Consider the following 19479-nt stretch of genomic DNA (forward strand, 5'->3'; position numbering starts at 1 on the left):
TCAAAGGTCACTTCCCGTGAACTGCAAGGTCTTCACCTTATATATGATGTAAATGTTTTATTGAGTGTAACAAAATAAAACTATGTGGTTTTGAAACTTAGCAATTTTGAGCGTTTAAATTGTCTGCGAGGACAGTTTGTAATAATACTCAACACACAACTGTTGATCAGCCAGTTAAATAAAACAAATACGCGTGTTATAATGTACCTAGGTTACGTTCACTGCGCCTTATTAATGATTTTAAGTCTACGCCCCTCACAGCTTCTCATTGTGACCCTGGTAGAAATGAGAACACTATTGATATTAGAAAAAAACTAATCCAGAGGCATGGGATAACATTAAATGGTAAAATAGCCAATTAATTTCAAAACTTAGCTCAATATATAGTAAAAAATATCGCAAGAAGGAAAAAAAACGAAAACAATAAAAAATCATACATTACTTTAGCACAAATTATAAATCTTTATAAACGACGACGAAAATTTGTTATAAACAAAATTGACTTCTCTCGAAATAACCTGGAACAGGTGAACATCACTTCCGTTTTGTTAATGTTCGTTATAATACATTTTTGTAATTCCAGATGTTGTTTGGCAATAGACAAAATGGAAAAGAGATATTCGGAAGAATGAAAAGAAAGCCAAGAACAAACTTTTAGATATTCTTGTTGATTGCCAGCTGTTTCTTCTTGTTTTAATTCCATTTTACTTGCGCTTTATCCTATCGTTTTTAAGATAATACTGATTAGAATTAATCGCGAAGGATTCATCCAAATAGTAACGTTATATTTATCTTAAGACAAAGAAGAGAGAGTAGTTTTTTGATTCACTCCCATCTCTTTTAAGTTTTCAATTTTTGTAAAATATATGCTGTTAGAGTAATTTTTAAATTCAGAAAATACCTTAACCCTTAACAGGGAACGTTATTTTTGTTCGCTTAGAGGAAATGCGTGTGTGTGGGACACGGACATGTATAAAGCAATATTTTTTTTAAAAAACCTATGTGTAATGTAGAATAATGAAACTTTATATCCTGTACTTGAAGCAAAATATGATAAACAAGAATTACATATATTAATTCGGTTTTATTGGAATATAAATTCGGAAAATATTTCAATATCTAAATAAAATTAGTACATAAATGTAAAAACTGACAAATTTTAAGTTAGTATAATTCTACACATTACTACCCTCCAAATATGCTATTTGTCCGCATGTAGCTATCCTGTTCAAATGTGCTATTTGTCCAAAAGAGCTTGGAAACGTTTAACGAACATGGTAGCTTTAAATAGATGTCGTCCCAAAGTGTCTTGAAAATGGTGAATACATGTCTTCGTATCCTGATTTACAAATAGAACACAATATTAGGAGAGCAATAAGGGCTTTATTTTCAGATAGGTCAGTAGATCTGTAGTTTGACTTTGCTCTAATTTACTTCAAATTTGTTTCGATTTTCTTCCAACTTCATATTGAAATATCCTGAACTATATCATCATCACATAAGGTAGACAGGATTTTTTTTTCCAGATTTCTTACATGGGTGACTATACCAGGCATCCCTTTGACTATGTTTTGATGAAGAACCCTTCGGTTTCTTACTGGTTCATTTCAATTCCAAACAAACCTGTTTTTACCTCTGTATCTAAGGCCTTCGTTATCACATGAAACTGGACTAGGACTGCTCACGTTGACACTTCTGTTACTACTTGAGCTCACACCTGGCACTGTATCAGAATTGGTATCGCCCTCACTGTCAGTAGGTAATTCTTGACTTTCAGGAAAAAGTAGGCGTCTCAGTCAGAATCTACTGAAGACAATAATATAAATTCCTTCTGTGCTTTCAGCATTTTTGGAATTTTTGCCGTGAAATAAGGATCTGCTGTACTTACAGTTTCATTCTGAAATTTCTTTCTCGGGGTACTAGATCTATATTTTGCAAATACATAAAATCTTATACAAACAAAATAGTATGTTCCAAGAGCTCTATAGCTTCTATTTCATGGTAAATAAAAGTAAACCACAAAAATTTTTGAAAGAAAATTTCTCTTCAAAAAATGTGAGTCCAATAATCACGCAAAAATATAAACGATAATGGAAATGTGTGCCTCTCAGACACCGTAGGTTTTCTACAATCATCGATAAATGTTCACTCAGACATTAACGCCAACAATGAACTACTGCGACATACATACAACTAAATAATGGGAAGGTACTAAGAGAACCGATACATTGAGTGAATCAGTGCTGCCAATTTATTTGGTCTAGGAATTAATTCGTGCGGGTGGACAAGAGATGGCGCAACGAACGGAGCGTCCCACAGTTCCGTGTATCCACACATGTCTTGCAAACCCCTGTCATCGCGTATCGTTCGTAGTATAGGGCAGTGGATTAAAGCGTCAACAACACCAGTTTGTAGTTACGTGAACATGGCGCAATTTGTGCCTGATAAAGTGTTTTTGCGGGGTGTCCTGCTGCATTACTTTAACATGCAGAAAAGTGCGACTGAAAGTCATCGTATTTTGGTGGAAGTGTATGGTGACCATGCTCTAGCTGAGTGAACGTGTCAGAAGTGGTTTGCACGGTTTAGAAGTGGTGATTTCGGCTTGGCAGACCAAGAGCGAGCTGGGCAGCCAAAAAAATTTCAAGACGAAGGATTGACAGCATTGCTCGAGCAGGATTCGTGTCAAACGCAGGAACAACTTGCAGCAGCATTAGGCGTTGATCAAACAACAGTCTCCAAACGCTTGAAAGCCATGGGAATGATTCAAAAGATGTCACATTGGGTTCCACATGAATTGAAAGACAGAGACGTTGAAAGACGAAAAACCATTTGCGAATTGCTGCTTCAACGACAGAGCAGAAAGGGGTTTCTGCATCGAATTATTACGGGTGATGAGAAGTGGATCCATTACGAGAACACTAAACGAAAAAAGGCCTAGGTGAACCAGGTCCATCACAACCAAAACGAGATATTCACTGTGCAAAGGTTATGCTGTGCATATGGTGGGATATGAAAGGTGTGGTGTACTATGAGCTGCTGCAACCGGGTGAAACTATGAATGGAGAACGTTATCGACGACAATTAATGCGTTTGAAGCAAGCTCTGGCCAGAACACGACCAGAATGGGAGAACAGACATGATAAACTTATTGTTCAACATGATAACGCTCGCCCACATGTCGCAAAACCGGTCAAAACCTATTTAGAAAATGCCGGATGGGAAGTTTTACCCCACCCGCCGTATTCACCAGACGTTGCTCCTTCGGACTACTACTTGTTCGATTGCATGAACAACGATTTGATTGGACAGCGGTTTACTTCTTCAGAAGATATCGAAACATGGGTCTCTGACTGGATCGCTTCCAAGGATGAGGACTTCTTTCGCCACGAAATCCGTACATTGCCTGACAGATGGGCGAAAGTGGTGGCTAGCGATGGACAATATTTTTCTTAAGGTATTTATGTATTTTGTGTTTGTACTACAGCTTCAATGTGTGCGTACCAACCGCACGAATTAATTCCTAGACCAAATAAAAATGAAATAATATCTTTGTTTTACGTCCCACGATTATGCCGGTGAGGCTAAAGGAGACGGTGATGATGAATAACGAATGAAATGGTGGAATGAACAAAGTGGGAGGAAACGGGACAACCCCGTGAAAACCCACGCACGCGGTGTTTGTCCACCACAAAGTTCACTTGGCGGGGGCTGGGATCGAACCCGGGACCCAAGCACCAGAGGTGAACGCTCTACCACTGAGCCACCGCGGCCCCAGTGTTGCCAATGTAATACAAAGAAAAACCATAGGTGTCTGACATACACATATTTCCTCTTAAGGATTAAAAAGCACAAGGAAACGAAGGAGAAAATGATTGAGTTTAACCTTCAGGGACGATGCAATATTTAAAATGCATTTTCGTAACCTACTGAGTTATAACAAACCAGAAAAGAAAAAAAAAAGGAAATAGACAATTACAAGGGTGAAAAAGGCATTACGCAAGTGCCCGAGATAAGACTGTAAGTAGTCACAAAAAACGGAGAATGCAGGCTAAAATCTTAAAAGAAAACAATAGCACAAATTAAAGAAATCCAGGTTTGTTAATGGAAATTCTTGTAAAGGGTGATGCACAAGCTTAAAAACGACACCCACGCCTATATCCTGTGAGCTTTGAGCGATCAGCAAGTGCAAATCGAACAAACGTCAATTTCATTTGATACATAAAATCTAACCTTAATTTTTAAGGCTTCACTCGTGAACTTCCTGATTTTATATGGAATAGCTCCTGATTTTTGCGTTTACAAGAGCAAAAATATAGACCTGTCCAAAAGGGCAGTATGAACTATGGGAAAAGCTATCAATACACACAAGTACTGACAAAATGATAGAAAAATCATATCTTGGTGGAATTCCGTCTAAAATGGTGTGAAAAAATCTTGAAAATTGAGAAAAGTGCAAATTAAAGAAGGGGAAAAATACGTGGAAAAACAAAATATATAAGAAAACTGATACTCAAGTAAACTGTAAACCAGGTATGTCAAACTGATTTCTTATACGGGGCCATTTAAAAATTATTTGAGATGTCAGCGGGCCGCATGTTATGATGTTATATTTTATATATATATATATATATATATATATATATATATATATATATATATATATATATATGATGTCTGCATAATGCGTACATAGTTGATGTCAATTTACAGTAAGAAGGCTGTTCGTTTCCTTCTTTTAATTTATTAATTTATTTATTTATCCAAAATAAATAGTGAGATAAGCGGGCCGCGAGTTTGACATGCCTGCTGTAAACCATTAGCTCCATCACCTTTTCGTCTGTCTTGGTTTGTTGTACTCTCACGTTCCTGCACTTTGGATTGGATCATAGAATATATACCCCGTGTAAGAAATATAATAAAAGTGGAAAATAATTTTTCTCAAAGCAGTTTAAATCTTTGTCTCGTAAAAACTTGGACACAACCATCATCGTGCTTTACTAATGTAAACCTACATTCAAGAATGAAATGCAGCTTATACGATATAGTTTTCTTTCATAATAAGAAATTTTGTTCGAAAGGCGGGATGTACTTAATAATATCGTATTTATGATATTCTTAATCTGGACCCTAAAAGGGCTAATTTTTATAAAAAAATAAATAACGCTTCGCTGGCATTTTATGAGTACATCTCATTAACCCACAATGAAATTTGATTTAACATCGCTCTGAAATGAATATAAATAATAATGGTGATCTATATAGAAGTTCTACAGGAGTTCTATATAGAAGAACGAAAAGTCGTTTGTAAAATACCCTTTTCAAAAGTACAACGAGAACATAATCTGATAAACCACACCAAAAATTGAAATTAACTTTACTAAGAAATCGAATTGTAGTCATAATGACCACCCCGCTTTAAAGGGAACCCAAAAAGAAGAAACCGACGTCGGGCGCATTTTTAAAACTTATTAAGATTCTATTTTGTCAAAAGAGATACTTTGCATAGTTATTTTGTATTGATAAATCTATTCTTAATCTTCTATTCCAAAACTGTTTTTAAATAAAAAACACAAAATCCTGCGGGACTTGTATCTATGGCCATTCTCACTTCTATCTAAAATCTAAAAGCAGAGTAACAAAATTTATTTCGCTCACCTAATAAGAAAGACGTTATCTCAAATTATATTCACTGCAGTTAGAAGCAAAATAACTGGCAATAGCTGTTAAAGTTTGAAAGATGTAAAAAATAGAATGGTTGAGAAATTTTTCATGCTTTGTACCTGATATATTTTTATGTTCCTATATATATTCAAATAAGACCTCAATTCATTTCACTCGCCTAAAAGAAATGAAACTATCTCAAATTATACCATCCGCAGAGTAGGAACCGTTCTGATCACGAAGTTTGAAAAAGTTTAATGCTAGGAACAAAATTTCTCTCATTGTTTGTCATTACGGACATTAATACTTCCTTCTTCATTAAAAAAAAAATATATATATATATATATATATACTCGCGAGCTACTTGCCTCTTCTACTAGGAATAACTGGATGACAAATACATACTTCTACGATAGGCTAAGAGAAGCGCAAAAAAAAAAATCGAATCGGAAAGCGCTTTAAATAGAACGAATTGAAACTTTCTTTGTAGTCACCACCTAAGAATTTTCTTATAAATTTCTAGATTGTAAAAAGCACAAATCCTAATTTGTTAAACTTAAGTACTAAAAATGAAAAGAACTAAGTTATTTATACAGTAAATTTGGTTGTAGAATAGTTGCCACGATCGTCGCCATGAAACAAAAATTCAATTACCCGCTCACCGCATTCCACACATACAAGCAGACTGAATATATGACGCCGCAGTAACAGAGTACGATATGACTGTACAGAGACACCCAGTGAGAAAAATATGAACTACCACCAACCTATTTACAGTTCATGGTTTTGCTAACAGATAACTGAATCTCTTTTCATATTTTGTGGGAAGTAATGCCCGATGAGCAAAGTAACCCCGTGTTACGGTAGCTAGTTACCACTGTAAGCGAAATGAAATATCAAAATTTAATTTGGCCAATCATGACACAAAACTAGAAAAACGTTTGCGAAGGAAGGAATTCATATAATTAAGGAATTACGTCCCTAATATACTGTGTTAATTTGGAACACAAATATACAAGCAAATAAAGCATTTAAGGATGTTACCTATAAAATACTTAGGAACGTACAAGAACACATTCAACATGTAAGTTTATCCTAAATACAGAATTTTGCGCTATCCTCGTTTACCAACATTCTGCGTAATGCCCTAATCTGCATTGCAATCTTATTTTTACCGGCCATCTAGCACATGCTAGTTAGCGTTGTTTGTACAATAATTCACATATCATGTACGTCCACTAAGCCCCTAAAGTGATAATATATTGAGAAATTTAAGTCCATACTCTAGAAACGATTCCTGGGAATGTAAAAAGTCGACTTCCTTGAAAGAAGTGTGTGCAGCTATGAAATGGTTTAATGTATGGACCTCTACAATTTATGAACATCCATTGGTGGTTAAAATATTCTTTATCTTGTATTTTACTAATGTCTTTAGAAGCCCTCCGGAAAAATGAGGCTAGACACATTTAAGCTAAATTCTAAGTAAAAACACAAACGTCCATAGTTTTTGTTCCAATATAATACATTCCACGTTTAAATTTGGGTGGTATGTTTAGTACAAGGGGTCCAGAAGCACGTAAAAAACGCAAAATTTACAGGAGAAATGAGTGATGTAATTACTTAGACGTAACATAAAGTAACAAAATCTAACCTAACCTAACATAAACTAACGTAAGCTAACCTGAACTAACCTAAACTAACGTAATATTAGTAGAAATAAGCGAAATTCTATCGTTTTTTTCGGAAAATTATGCGGGACTCCTACACTAATATAACATAAACTAAACTAACCTACCGTAACCTAAACTAGCCTAACCTAACTTAAACTAACCAACCCTACCCTAAACTAACCGAATGTGAAAAGAAATTACCAAAATTGTAACATTTTTTAGAGAAAAGAGTTGGACCCCTTCTGCTAAACATAGGCCAAATTTGGAAAATATTAGGATAAATACCATTCTCACGATTTCTTATTTTACATAAGTCTCTATATAAATAAAACAATATTGTCGAGCACCCATATTTTAAATGTGTGCAACAATTAGTGAGAAGTGTGTAACCAATAATAAAGAATTAATTAGTTTATCAAGGTCTGAACTACATAAGATTTGTATGAGTCGTATCGATCTTATTTTTATTTGGTATACAGCTGGTCTATCTGCACCATGCCATTTCCAAATTGTAGGTTACCAACTTACTTTCGAGATGTCTCCCATACCTAAATATTTCTCGTGAAGTATTGCTTTTAACCAACAAACTTTCCGAACGCGTGTAACCATTTTATCAATCTGAGCCAATTAGTATATGAAAAATTGAACATTACCTTTCTGGGCGAAATGAATTTAAACTTTTTGTTGTTAATTGTTGGGAGTCATTAGAGTACGACGCGCAAGTCTCCTGAACCACTATTTTTCCAGGCGTCTCTATATTCCTTTCAAATTCAGGATCTTCTACTGCAAATTCTGATTTCACCCTATCAACGTTTAGTTTCACATCCAAAGAGCACATAGCTGTATCCTTGTCCGTTGTTTCCTCTCCTTTCGTTGTGCATAATATTAACTCTTTCTTGTCAGTCATCAGTTCGTATGTCCACCCTTTCCCTTCGAGTGGATCTTCCTGAGGTAAGTCAAAAGCAATTTCTTCTTTGCACATCAATTCCAACTTAACAGACGCCTCATCAGCCATTGTGAATTGAAATATAATAAGAATTTAACACTGCTCTTATATTTTATGTTGCCAGTGTTAATGAAATGATTTACAAGAACGTTCACAAAAGCAATTTATATTTAAAATCATCATCTTCTGCAGTTTCTTATTTCCTTAGCCACGATCGCTCCCTCGGCAATTGTTTGTTTGTTTGTAGCAGCCGGATAGGGTTGTGTCGATCATGAACGATTCGATCATTATGAACGAATCATGCTGTGAATCAAATGGATTATGATTCTTTCCAGAAATGAATCGATTCTTCAAGTGAATCATTTCTACTTTTCACTGAATTGTTCGCTGAGATCGAAATGTAAGAATTATGAATCAAATTGCAGTGAGCGAATTGGTAGTGTTGCTTTTGCAGATGCTCTTACAAAGCAAGGGTTGTGGGAGAAGAGAGAGAGAAATGAAGGAAACGTGTGCTACCGCACTATCTTAACAGGGTTCCGCTTCGCACAATACAATGAAGAGTCATATACACACACAAAATAAACAAATATAGTCATTGGACAAGGTAGCCTCAGGCTAGACGTCCATCCTCCCCATATGCGGTGTACATACACAGACGACGTGGAAACTGAAAGGATGGAAGTCGCGTTACTGGAAACAAAGTAATTTTAAAATACTTACCTGCTGCTTGCCACGATCTCTGTACTGTTCGCTATCTCAGGATCCGCAAGTACTGAAAGTGTTGCTCGCTCATGTGTAATGTAATTTTACTGTTGGTTTTAATATGCTCTTGAGCGATTATTAAGGTAATGTGCGCTATATAAAATAGGCTTATTTCTCATCACTTTTAAGTGCACTTGCTACACGAAGTGGTCTTATCATTTATATCTATGATAACTGGATACACTACACTGAACTTAAAACAGATTCAGCATTTAAGCAGTATATTTAAGCAGCACTAAAATATTTACACAAAACACTATTTACACTGTACATCACAGATTTTACATATTTACGTGAAGAAACACGAGCATGGATACTTTCTGAGAAGACAACCTATTTCGTCTTTCAGTAAGTATTTGTCCAGTTTTCGAAAATACTCGTTCACACGGAACAGAACTTGGCGGAATAGCTAATCTTCTCTTCATTACTTGAAAAAGACGAGGATATGCAAATTGTTTTCTCTTCCACCACGCAAGTGGATCATCTGTACGAATAATTAATGGCTCATCCAGGTACTTGTTGAGCTCAATAATTCCAGCTGCAGTTGGATTTTCAGAGTTCAAAAGCTGTCCAACTTCTTCATCGAAGTCCGCCCATATTGAAGATGAAGGTGGTACGGGTCTTTTCCGAATGGGCTCATCTTCTTGGTTCGAAATTTTCACCTTGCTTGCTCTTTCTGATACACTTCTGTACGTACTCTGGAAAGTAAGCTTAGATTTAAATGCCTGTCCAAAAGTGCACTTCCAGTGTAGGCAATTTCTGAATGTACATTTCCAAATCTCTTCAGTGTAGGCAATTTCTGAATCTACATTCCAAATCCAAATCTACCTCTTTGATAAATACTCTTCATTGTGTTCGTGCAATCACTTTATCAATTTATAGTTTTTATATTACGAATCCTGTAACATTAAAACAGTGTTTGAGGTCTTACACTTGGGTGAAATAGTATTGTCGACGATACTTGAGAAATGTCTCCTCTCGTCTCGTTTTTGTTTATCGAGATGTCATGTTTCTCGTCTCGTCTTAAATTTGAAAATATACAGTAGTTCTCCTCTCGTTTTGTAGACAAAAATCGAGACGAGATGAAAAATTTCTAGATATTTCGATTTCAACAAAGACGTATTAGACCTAAAATTTTAGTAATTATCATAATTATATATTGACCCATTTCGTGGTCACTTCAGTGGCTTACGTTGTATTTGCTATTCTTCATTCAAGCGCCCAGCCTAATCTGACCATGTGAAAGATATTATGTATTGTACACTGCCAACTATTTTAGTCGTTTTAATTAAATGAATTTTACTTCTTGAAAATCACTTGCACTTTATAAATGGGAGAACATGAAAAGAAATTTGCTTCTAATCTGAAATTTTACATGTGCAAATCTTACATGCGCAAAATTAATAACAGGGTAATTTAACAAATCAGTATGCCTAATAAATAATAAGAACTTCAAATAGCGGGGACAGGATCCCCGACTTACATCGCCGATTATTACGGCTCCATCCCTCCTGAAAATATATATTCATGAACAGCGGCGCAAATCTGTCTTGAACATTGGGGGACAAGTAAGACTTTTTTTGTTGTTGTTGTTAAGCGATGCTCAAAATATTTACGAAGTTAAAAAACAATCCTGCGGAGGATCAGGTAGAAGAGTTGTCTTCAACATTGGGAGGCGTGCAAATTTGAGGCTTATTCTGGGGGGACATCAATTTCATCTCACTTTCCTTTGTGGCAATCGGACACAAATCATCACACATTTCCCTAAAAGTTACATTTCAAATCGGATTATTGGGGGACAGTCTCTTGCAGTTCCAAGATTGGAGGGAACATGTCCCCCTCAACCCCCCAGGATTTGCGCTAGTGTTCATGAACACGGTTTATCCTTTACAGAGATCGTAAGACTCGGGATAAGAAAATGTGAGAAGCTACATACCAGAAATGAGCACACTATCGTATAGTGCTATTAGTATTTACAAGTAAAAACATGAAAGTTACACATCCACCTTAAGGTTCTATATCTCTATCCATAATAATACAATATAAAAAAAACTAGAGATAGAAAGACAGTTGTTCTAAAATTATCTCGGAGAAAGTTCATAAATCAGGCCTGTACCTAGCCCGATTCACTTGACCCTTTTCGTTTTTATTCTTGACTTGTTATTTTTAAGACATATTTATCTAAAGAAACAACTAAAAGTTTCAGGTAAAGTTCAAGGTAATCGCGGGGGCTTCAGTTGCCCACAGGGGATATTAAGACTCCTGGCTGGTGGCCCTCCCTAATTACGGGCCTGCTCCAGGCTCGTAGCCAGCTCAAAATTTTAGGGGGGCCCGGTAGAAGTTAGGGCGGCGATCAAATCATATGATAGTTCATCACTATAATTCATTTGCAAGCCTACCGTGAAAATCCTAGGGGGAGCAGTAAAAATTTAGGGGGGCGGCCCATTGCCCCCCGTGAATACGGGCCTGGCCTACTCTACAGATTTTTTTTTTTAACGTTCGCTGTTAACGATGCGTACCTCGATGGAAGTATATCTGGTCCACGTATACTTCATGCTTGTCATGGTGCAATACTAGGGCACTTGAGTTTCAATTTTTTCGATCAGTAAAATGGTAATGGGAGATGTTTGGTGCTTGCAGCAAGAAACAGATCATTTACGCAGAAACGAATAAAATGCGCTACCTAATAAAATTCTAGTTTTTGCATCAATTTAACTTTTCTGTATAACGTTCTGGTTTAAAGGGCTAAATATGATTTACGGTATACGGGCTTCTGATGGATCACTTTGAACAAAGCATGTTTTCTCGGAAATTGAACTTGGTAATAAAAAATGAAGATTGCAACACTTTCAAGTTTTGACCGCTCCGACGCAAATACTAGTTTCTGAAACAATTAAGGATGCGAGGGAGGAAGGGCATATGCTAACTTCGTAGTGACAATGAAGCTTGAAACACGTTTCAGAGCTGTTGTGGACCCAATGCAATGCTGCCCGTGTCACATGGCAAAGGTGGTTGACAAGAGAAAGAGAGATTGTATTTCGTCACAAGCAATTCATTTGAGTTGCAGCAGACAAACGATTCGTATGATCGAATAATTCTCCTGCGCAAAATGCATGCGCGGAAACCTAACTGATTCAATGAGCGAATCATTCCCAACCAATTCACTTGCGCGAAGGGTATGCGCTGACAACCAATTCATATGAACGAATTAAATGATCGAATCATTTTAGTGAATCAGAGTAAATGAATCGATTCTCCGAAATGAATCATTTTGCCCATCACTACAGCCGGAGGAAAGTGAAATGGCACCCGAAAGTTTTCTGTTTTAGTTCAGATTTTGTTCAATTGAGATCTTTTGTCGCTAGTGTAGCTCACTCTTACATAGAGGTATTCTCGTGTTTCAGAAGGTATCCATCCATCTTTATCGTTTTAGCCGGAATAGCAAATCCTGTATTTCTGTATGCCATTGCGGTTTGATTGACTGTCGAACTCCCGTTACATATACTAATTTTATTTAATATACGTCCTATTATTGCTTCAAGTGCTACTTTTGATTGTGACTTCTTCCGCGACTTTAGATTGTTAGTGCGAACAATTTAAAATTTTAACACAATTTTACCACTTGACAACAATAACTGGTCGTGGCTTTTGTGTGTATGTGTAAGCGTCTCGTGGAATAAGACGTTGATTTTCGGTGCCATTTGATAACAGTCACTACCATCACTTACGAACCTACGGTAACTATTGGAGACAAACTTAGAGATCTCTTGCCCCAAACACTACACATTTCCCCCCACACAACCCAGGTCTGTTCTTAAGCTCCACGTGTAGTGATGTGCAGTGGGAATATTCCCGGTGGGAAGGAATTTAAAAATGGGAATATTCCCGGTTTTTCCCCTGGTATATAAATTCCCGGGAAGGAATTTATTTCCATTTCTCTACTTTACTTCCAAATTATAAGAACCATATGACTAATTACTTTAATTTAATACATTATGGGATTTGCTTCTAGGTTTTAAAGAATTTGGCGGTTAAAAAAGTTAAAATTATTTGACGGTACTTTATATAACTAATAATATGATTTTTTAAGATCCATTTCCATTTGCACCAAAATGTAAGGTAATTGTTTAGTATTGGGGCGCCAAAAACTAGCAAAAATTAGGATGATTTACGGAAGAAATGAGTTGATAGCGATGTTCAAGTAGTCAAGAAAGTATCGAACACATTTTTTTTTTTTTTTTTTAGGGCAGTAGGAGATCTATACAAAACGGAAAGGTAAGTGGAAGTGATTTGTGTTAGAAAGGAAAGTGAATTGTTGGTAACGAAGACAGAAAACAACGTGCCATGTGAGCTCTAAGCGCCTTCATTCGCTAACGAGCGCTCTGCAATGCTGTCTGAATTTAATGTTGGTAACATAATTTAACGTATGAGACCATAAAACAACCGCATCGGAACAGAATATCGCAAAAAAGTAGGTACAGAAGCTGGACCCAATGCTAAAGAACAGCCAATATTAGCAAAGTACTAATTTACAAGTGATGAAAAGGAACGATTTTGTAAGGTAATTTAGAATTATGTGGAAATAGAGATGAAGTACTATTAATACACCCTGAACCGCCATTAGTAATAGACGTCGGCCTGTCTCCACTCTCTGACTCGAATTTCTGAAGAGGTACTCGGCAAGGTGACCAGACGTCCCGTTTTAGCCGGGATAATCCTTTTTTTAACCGTTGTCCCGTTTTTTCTGATTCTCGAACGGGACGCCTAAATGTCCCGTTTTAAGTAAAAATGACCTAGGTGTCCAGTAATTATTATTCAAAATATAAATCATCAATGCAAATGGGAATTGAGTGTTCGTGGTTCAAGTGGGAATTCTGAGTGTTCAACTAGTTAAAAGAATTGTCTGGTAGAACTTGCAATCGGGAACCATTATTTGTTGTGTGGTACACGTAATATTAGAAACGGTGTGTTATCACTCTTACTTGTGTATTTAGTAAATTGAGAAAACTGCTGAGTCCCAAAATGCAATCTGGAAGTCAGATACTCCCCCTCCACAGCTGATTCTTATGCGTCCCGTTTTCGCAAGTGAAAATTCTGGTCACCTTGGTACTCGGACTTCTTTTACATGTGAATTAACGTACGGAATTTCGAGAAATAGGTAGAATGAAAGGTCTTGTATGGCAATGTTACGTGCTAAAATATAATGATAAGTAAGTATCTTGCAAATTTTGTGAAAATAAATATGTATGCGCAAATGTTGATAAATTGATGAGACATGTATCTTCTAGCATTTACCCAATCTAATTGGTTTATAACATTTATAAATTTAATGTGTTTATAATATCAGTAATAGAGTAAAGTTGAGCAAATCCATTTACATTTACATTTAAATTGTTACTATATAATTTACTATATATTTCTTTCACACATATTTATTTGATAGAACATATTGTAAATACATAAACAGTTCAACGTACTCTCTAAATATAATAAAGTGTTAATAAAGTAACATAGTACCGTTCAGATTATATAGATTTTAAAGAATCCTCTGTGGACAACAGTAATAATATGCTGTGATATAAAAATTAATTTAACTTTGAAACCATAATATAGCAATATAATGCAATTTTCTTTTTAATTGAACATGAATTCCCATTTTGGGAATCTTCCCTGGGAATATTCCCGAAAAATATCTTCCCGGGAATTTACCCATCACTAAGCACTTGCGCTGTCATTCTCTTCAATGTTGCCGTACTTCCGTAACATTTCATAAACAACAAAATTCAGTATTAAAAAAAAAACAATGAATGGAAGATAAAACAAAGGGACAATAGAGGGAAGTAGCAACGTTGGTTTTCAGGTAACGGGGTCATAAATCTCTAACAAATATCACAAAGAACAGAAGGGAAAGTTTTGAGGACTTTCCAGATTCCATGACAAAAGCATCTTTAACTGTGTCTGCTAGTATACCAGGTCAGACAAACACTGCCCTTGTAAGGAGACCATAATTCCAGTATCATACGCCAGATGGCAGCACCGAACCGAAAATGGGTGGGTAAAAAGCGAATAACCTTCTGTAATTCTAGCAAGTACCTAGGTATATAGTACTACGCAAGGGCGCCCATTTCTCTGTATATTTGGAGGGGGCACTCACACGCAGAAGGTATATATATATATATATATATATGAGGATATTACGACAAATTTCATTCAAATTATGCCAAATATTACATATTCATAAATACACTAGGGGGCCGTCGGATTCGAATCCTTCACTTTGATAATGTGAGCCGTGGTACACATGATCGAACTGATTCTCTTTACGTGGTGACGTGCGTGTATCAATATGGAATTGTCGCAATTTATCAATATGTTCCTGTCGTACTAATAATTCACGATTTATTCTCTCTAATCTATGCATTTCCTGAGTAATATTTTGATCATGTTCGGATTTTACGATAACAGCGGGCAATTTCTCAAAATGCTCCATTATCATTTCAACAGTAGCTTTATGGTGTTCACTGAAACTTTCTAAGGTTTGTTCGGTTCCATCTGACCGTTCACTGTTAGAATTTGCCGTTGGCCTTGTACTTCTTCACCTATCTCACCTGTCCTTTCCGCGAGTTCCTTTACATATCCGTTTAATTCGCGTACGGCACTTTCCTGTCTGTTCATACAAAAACTAACAATCTCGCATTTTCTGTTTGTGAACACCTGGTGTTCTTCTATTTTCTCTTCTTGGCCTTTTAGCCCTTGCTCTTCCTGTTTCAAAGTATCAATATCACGCTGTTGGGCGTCGGTGGTCTGCCTACACTCTATCTCTACCGCTTGTATGGATGTCTGTAATAGCCCAACACTTTTCCTATATTCTTCGCTAAGTGATTCAACGCGTTTGGTTAGGCTAGTTAATTCCAAACGTATTTCAGTAATCGTATTACTGAATTCAGTAATCAGTAATCGTACTACTCAAACCTTCAAGTCTACTTTCTAATTCAACTCAATTCTACGTCTACTCTTTCGCTAATTTGGTTATGCACTGTTTACATTCTTTTGCTGATTCTGTTATTGACTGTTTGCATTCACCTATTAATTCATCTACTCATTCTCTATTGCTTTCAATTTTATGTTCTAAACGTTCACTGTTATTTTCTAGTTTCTGCTCTAATTTACCAGACTGTTTCTCTAACAATGCTTGAATTTGTTCTAATGTAATGTAATATTTATTTAAGTTACAAACAACTAATTCACAATATAAAAGTGAAAAATACGAACGCCTAACTTCAACAACAAAGTGTAAACAAACGACTTTCTGAAACTAATGTGTCATTATTTCAATTGCACAAAACCTTCTCTTTTTTGACACTTCTCAAAACTTATTAATTTATTTTAACATATCTTAACACGTATTCTATAATTATTTTCTCACAATATTCTTAGCATAAGTATAAATAACGGTGCAAACAGAAGGTTATGTCTACATTGGTGTGCGTTCGTCTGTGATCAGCTGATTGGTGTGTATTCATCTGTGCGTAATATTGGAAGTTGAGGGGAGAACAATTTTGCGAACAAAGATAAAAATGTTATATTTTAATGTCTTACGAAAAACTTATACTAGTAATATTCCTATACTAATTAAATTTACTTTATGTTATTTAAAGCCTGCTTATTATTTTCTCTTTCCTTTTTCACGAGTTTGAACAATTTCCAAGGAAACTAAATTTAACTAGTCTGCTACATATACTACGTGACTCAAACTTTGGATTCTATACGCAAATACTACAATACCTGTTCTAAATACTGTCGGGTTTACCAAGTAAATCAGTAGTATCTTCGGGCACAATTACACCCGAAGATTGATGATTTTTTCCTGTCATGGTCGCCATGTGTTTGTAATTGTGTTTTTTTGCCGTTGTTAAAATTCTATAAACCTATGCATTCACCCCAGCTTTACTACGGTAAATCACAATTAATCCGAACTTATATCTTATCCAAAACCCGAAGCTGGGCACATACGGTTGACCGTAAAATAGAAATATGTGAAGATGGTTAATTTCAACACTAATATTAACGAATAAAAAAGAAACTACTTTACGATACAAATCAAAAAAACCTAATTAAACTGTGCAAAGAACGTGTTGCTGAATCTGAATTACACAAATTAAGTGAACATTAAGAGATTACAAGCGGTCAAGTAGATTTGTTCAATTTTATTTGATTGTTTCAACCTTTCATTTCATTTCCATTTACTTTCCTTCAACAAAAAGTGGCTAGGTGGCTCGAATAATTAATGTTTCACTTACTCACGATAAATCTTCGACCGTTCAGTTGTTCCACTGCTGATACACTCTAAAAACAGTATCCATGATTTTGCACAAGTACCCATGAAATATAAGGTACTTCGCTGATGTACCTATGAGAATTCAATGTACCGAAGACTTTAGTGGGTACACACCGCATCTCAGCCTCTTACCCATGAATTAGTGGGTACATGGAAAATTTATGGGTACAGTAAGTTCGTACCAAAGAATGTACCCATGACAATAAGGTAACGTGAACATACGCCATATTGTGTGTTATCGGTTGATGTGTTGTTTGTGTATTATTTGAATGAAGATTGGGAAGATTCCAGCAACCAATCAAACGAGTCACATATAAAAGTAAATTGAATATTTTGTATTTATAATTGTATCTGGATATTTTAAATGAATTAACTTGTCTAAAATGTATATTATATTTCAGCAGTTAAACAGTAATTTAAGCCATAGTTCCTTTGAAACAATTTTTCATGGTTAAGCTGATTATAAAATGTAAATTTTAAATCTAGTTTAAAAAAAACAAAAAAAAAACATGCACAACATGCTAATTTTCGTGACTATCTGAATAATATTCTGACTGTTCCGTGGGTGCCATTAACATATGTAGGAAAATCAAGAGTATGGAATTGAAAGTGCAAGGGTAAGTATTCCATACACATGGTTACGTGCACCTTGCACTTCACTGGTTTGTATAGGTTGTGTTTATGGCTTCTGGTGCTTACGTTCAAGGGAACGTTTACTAAATCCCTGTACTTTGTGCTTGTGCAAGGACTTCACCGCATAAGTGTTGTATCGCCGGACCAATTTTTGGAAATTTACAGGGTGAATTGGAGAATTTATTTTGGTTTGAGAGGAAGAGTAAGTTAAAGTCAGGTGAAGGGAATAGTGATTCCTGTAGGCTGTTTGATATAGTAAAGGTTACTGTATGTGGAGGCGGAAGTGACTATTTGGCGGAGAAGTACACTTGCTATGATTTAGTGGTGAGAAAGACAGTGTGGTAATAGCGCGTATATGTCAAGATTGTGACATATCTTGTTTGCGTTTTATAGAATTATACAAAAATAACGAATGTTAGTTGTTGAAATTGTGTGAAAGACACAGTATACTGTTTACTGGTGGAGCTTTACTAATATGAAGTGCCATTCAAGCTAGTATCATTGCCAAAAACATCTGTTTCACTACCAAATCGCATATCCAAAATCGCTGACACGCCTGCTTCCTCCGGATGCACCTAGCACTGTAGCATACATCCGGACGCCGTGTTTATACGCAATTAGATCTATTGGTTTAAGACCAAAAAGGGTATGTAACATACCTGTAAGTAGTGCAAGGGAAGAAAGAAACGAAGTAAATGAAGTGCTTATTGCTAACAGTGTGAGAAGAAGTGCAAGGAAGGAAACATTTAATAATGCTATAGTTGAAATCCCAAATGAGAGTAAAGAGAGCAATAGTTTAGTTGTGAAAAGTGTACGTGCTGAAACGAGTACTAGTAGTGCGTGTAGTAATATGAGAAAGTCAAGTGAAAATATAATGAGTGAAATGAAAATGGGCTCTGAGGACAATAAGGGGGGTAGTTCAATTGTAAAATTAAAGTGTAGTGGTATCACACCGAACTTTTCTTCCAAGTCGCTGGATCCTGCTGCAGGGTCTGTAGAAGGATCCGGTTTAAGGTATGTTAAAAGTCCTATTACAATTTTAGCTGATAGTCATGGCAGAAAGATTGCTCAAATGTTCAGCAATACGCTGGATGACAGTTACACCATTTTCAGTTTAGTAAAACCTGGAGCTCCAATGAAGGAAGTACTAAAGGATCCTTCAATTAATAGTCTCTACTCAGAAACAACGGGAACATTAATTATAATGGGGGGAGCTTATGATGTATATTCCAATAGAAGTGAAAACCTGGAGCTCCAATGAAGGAAGTACTAAGAAATTGACTTATTTTCGATTTTATTTCATTTTTGAAATCATTCTTATTGAGATTTTGTGTGTTGATTCACACGGTGTCCTGTCCGTGACAACCATGTGTCCTGCCCATGACACAGTAAAGTTTAGTTTATTTTTAATATAAATGTTCGGCAAATTTCTCTTATGTGAAGTTTAAAAATTTCTAATTTATACATTT

General features: G+C 35.9%; 1 protein-coding gene across 2 annotated transcripts in view; it reads right to left on the bottom strand.

Annotated features, from left to right (window-relative positions):
* LOC145690896 (uncharacterized) overlaps positions 1-19479 on the bottom strand; it is a 74832-nt gene that overhangs the window by 33396 nt on the left and 21957 nt on the right. Inside the window, exon 1 of one of the 2 annotated variants that reach the window (XM_081766309.1) lies at positions 7985-8527. The exons of the other annotated variant lie outside the window; for it this stretch is intronic. Within the exon in view, the coding sequence (XP_081622435.1) occupies positions 7985-8346 (362 nt within the window). The 5' untranslated portion in view covers positions 8347-8527. Of the gene's footprint in view, positions 1-7984; positions 8528-19479 lie in introns of those variants that run through there. 2 annotated transcript variants of the gene reach the window in all.

This window comes from Thermobia domestica, chromosome 7, assembly GCF_964235325.1.
Source record: "Thermobia domestica chromosome 7, izTheDome1.hap1.1, whole genome shotgun sequence".
Lineage (NCBI taxonomy): Eukaryota > Metazoa > Arthropoda > Insecta > Zygentoma > Lepismatidae > Thermobia > Thermobia domestica.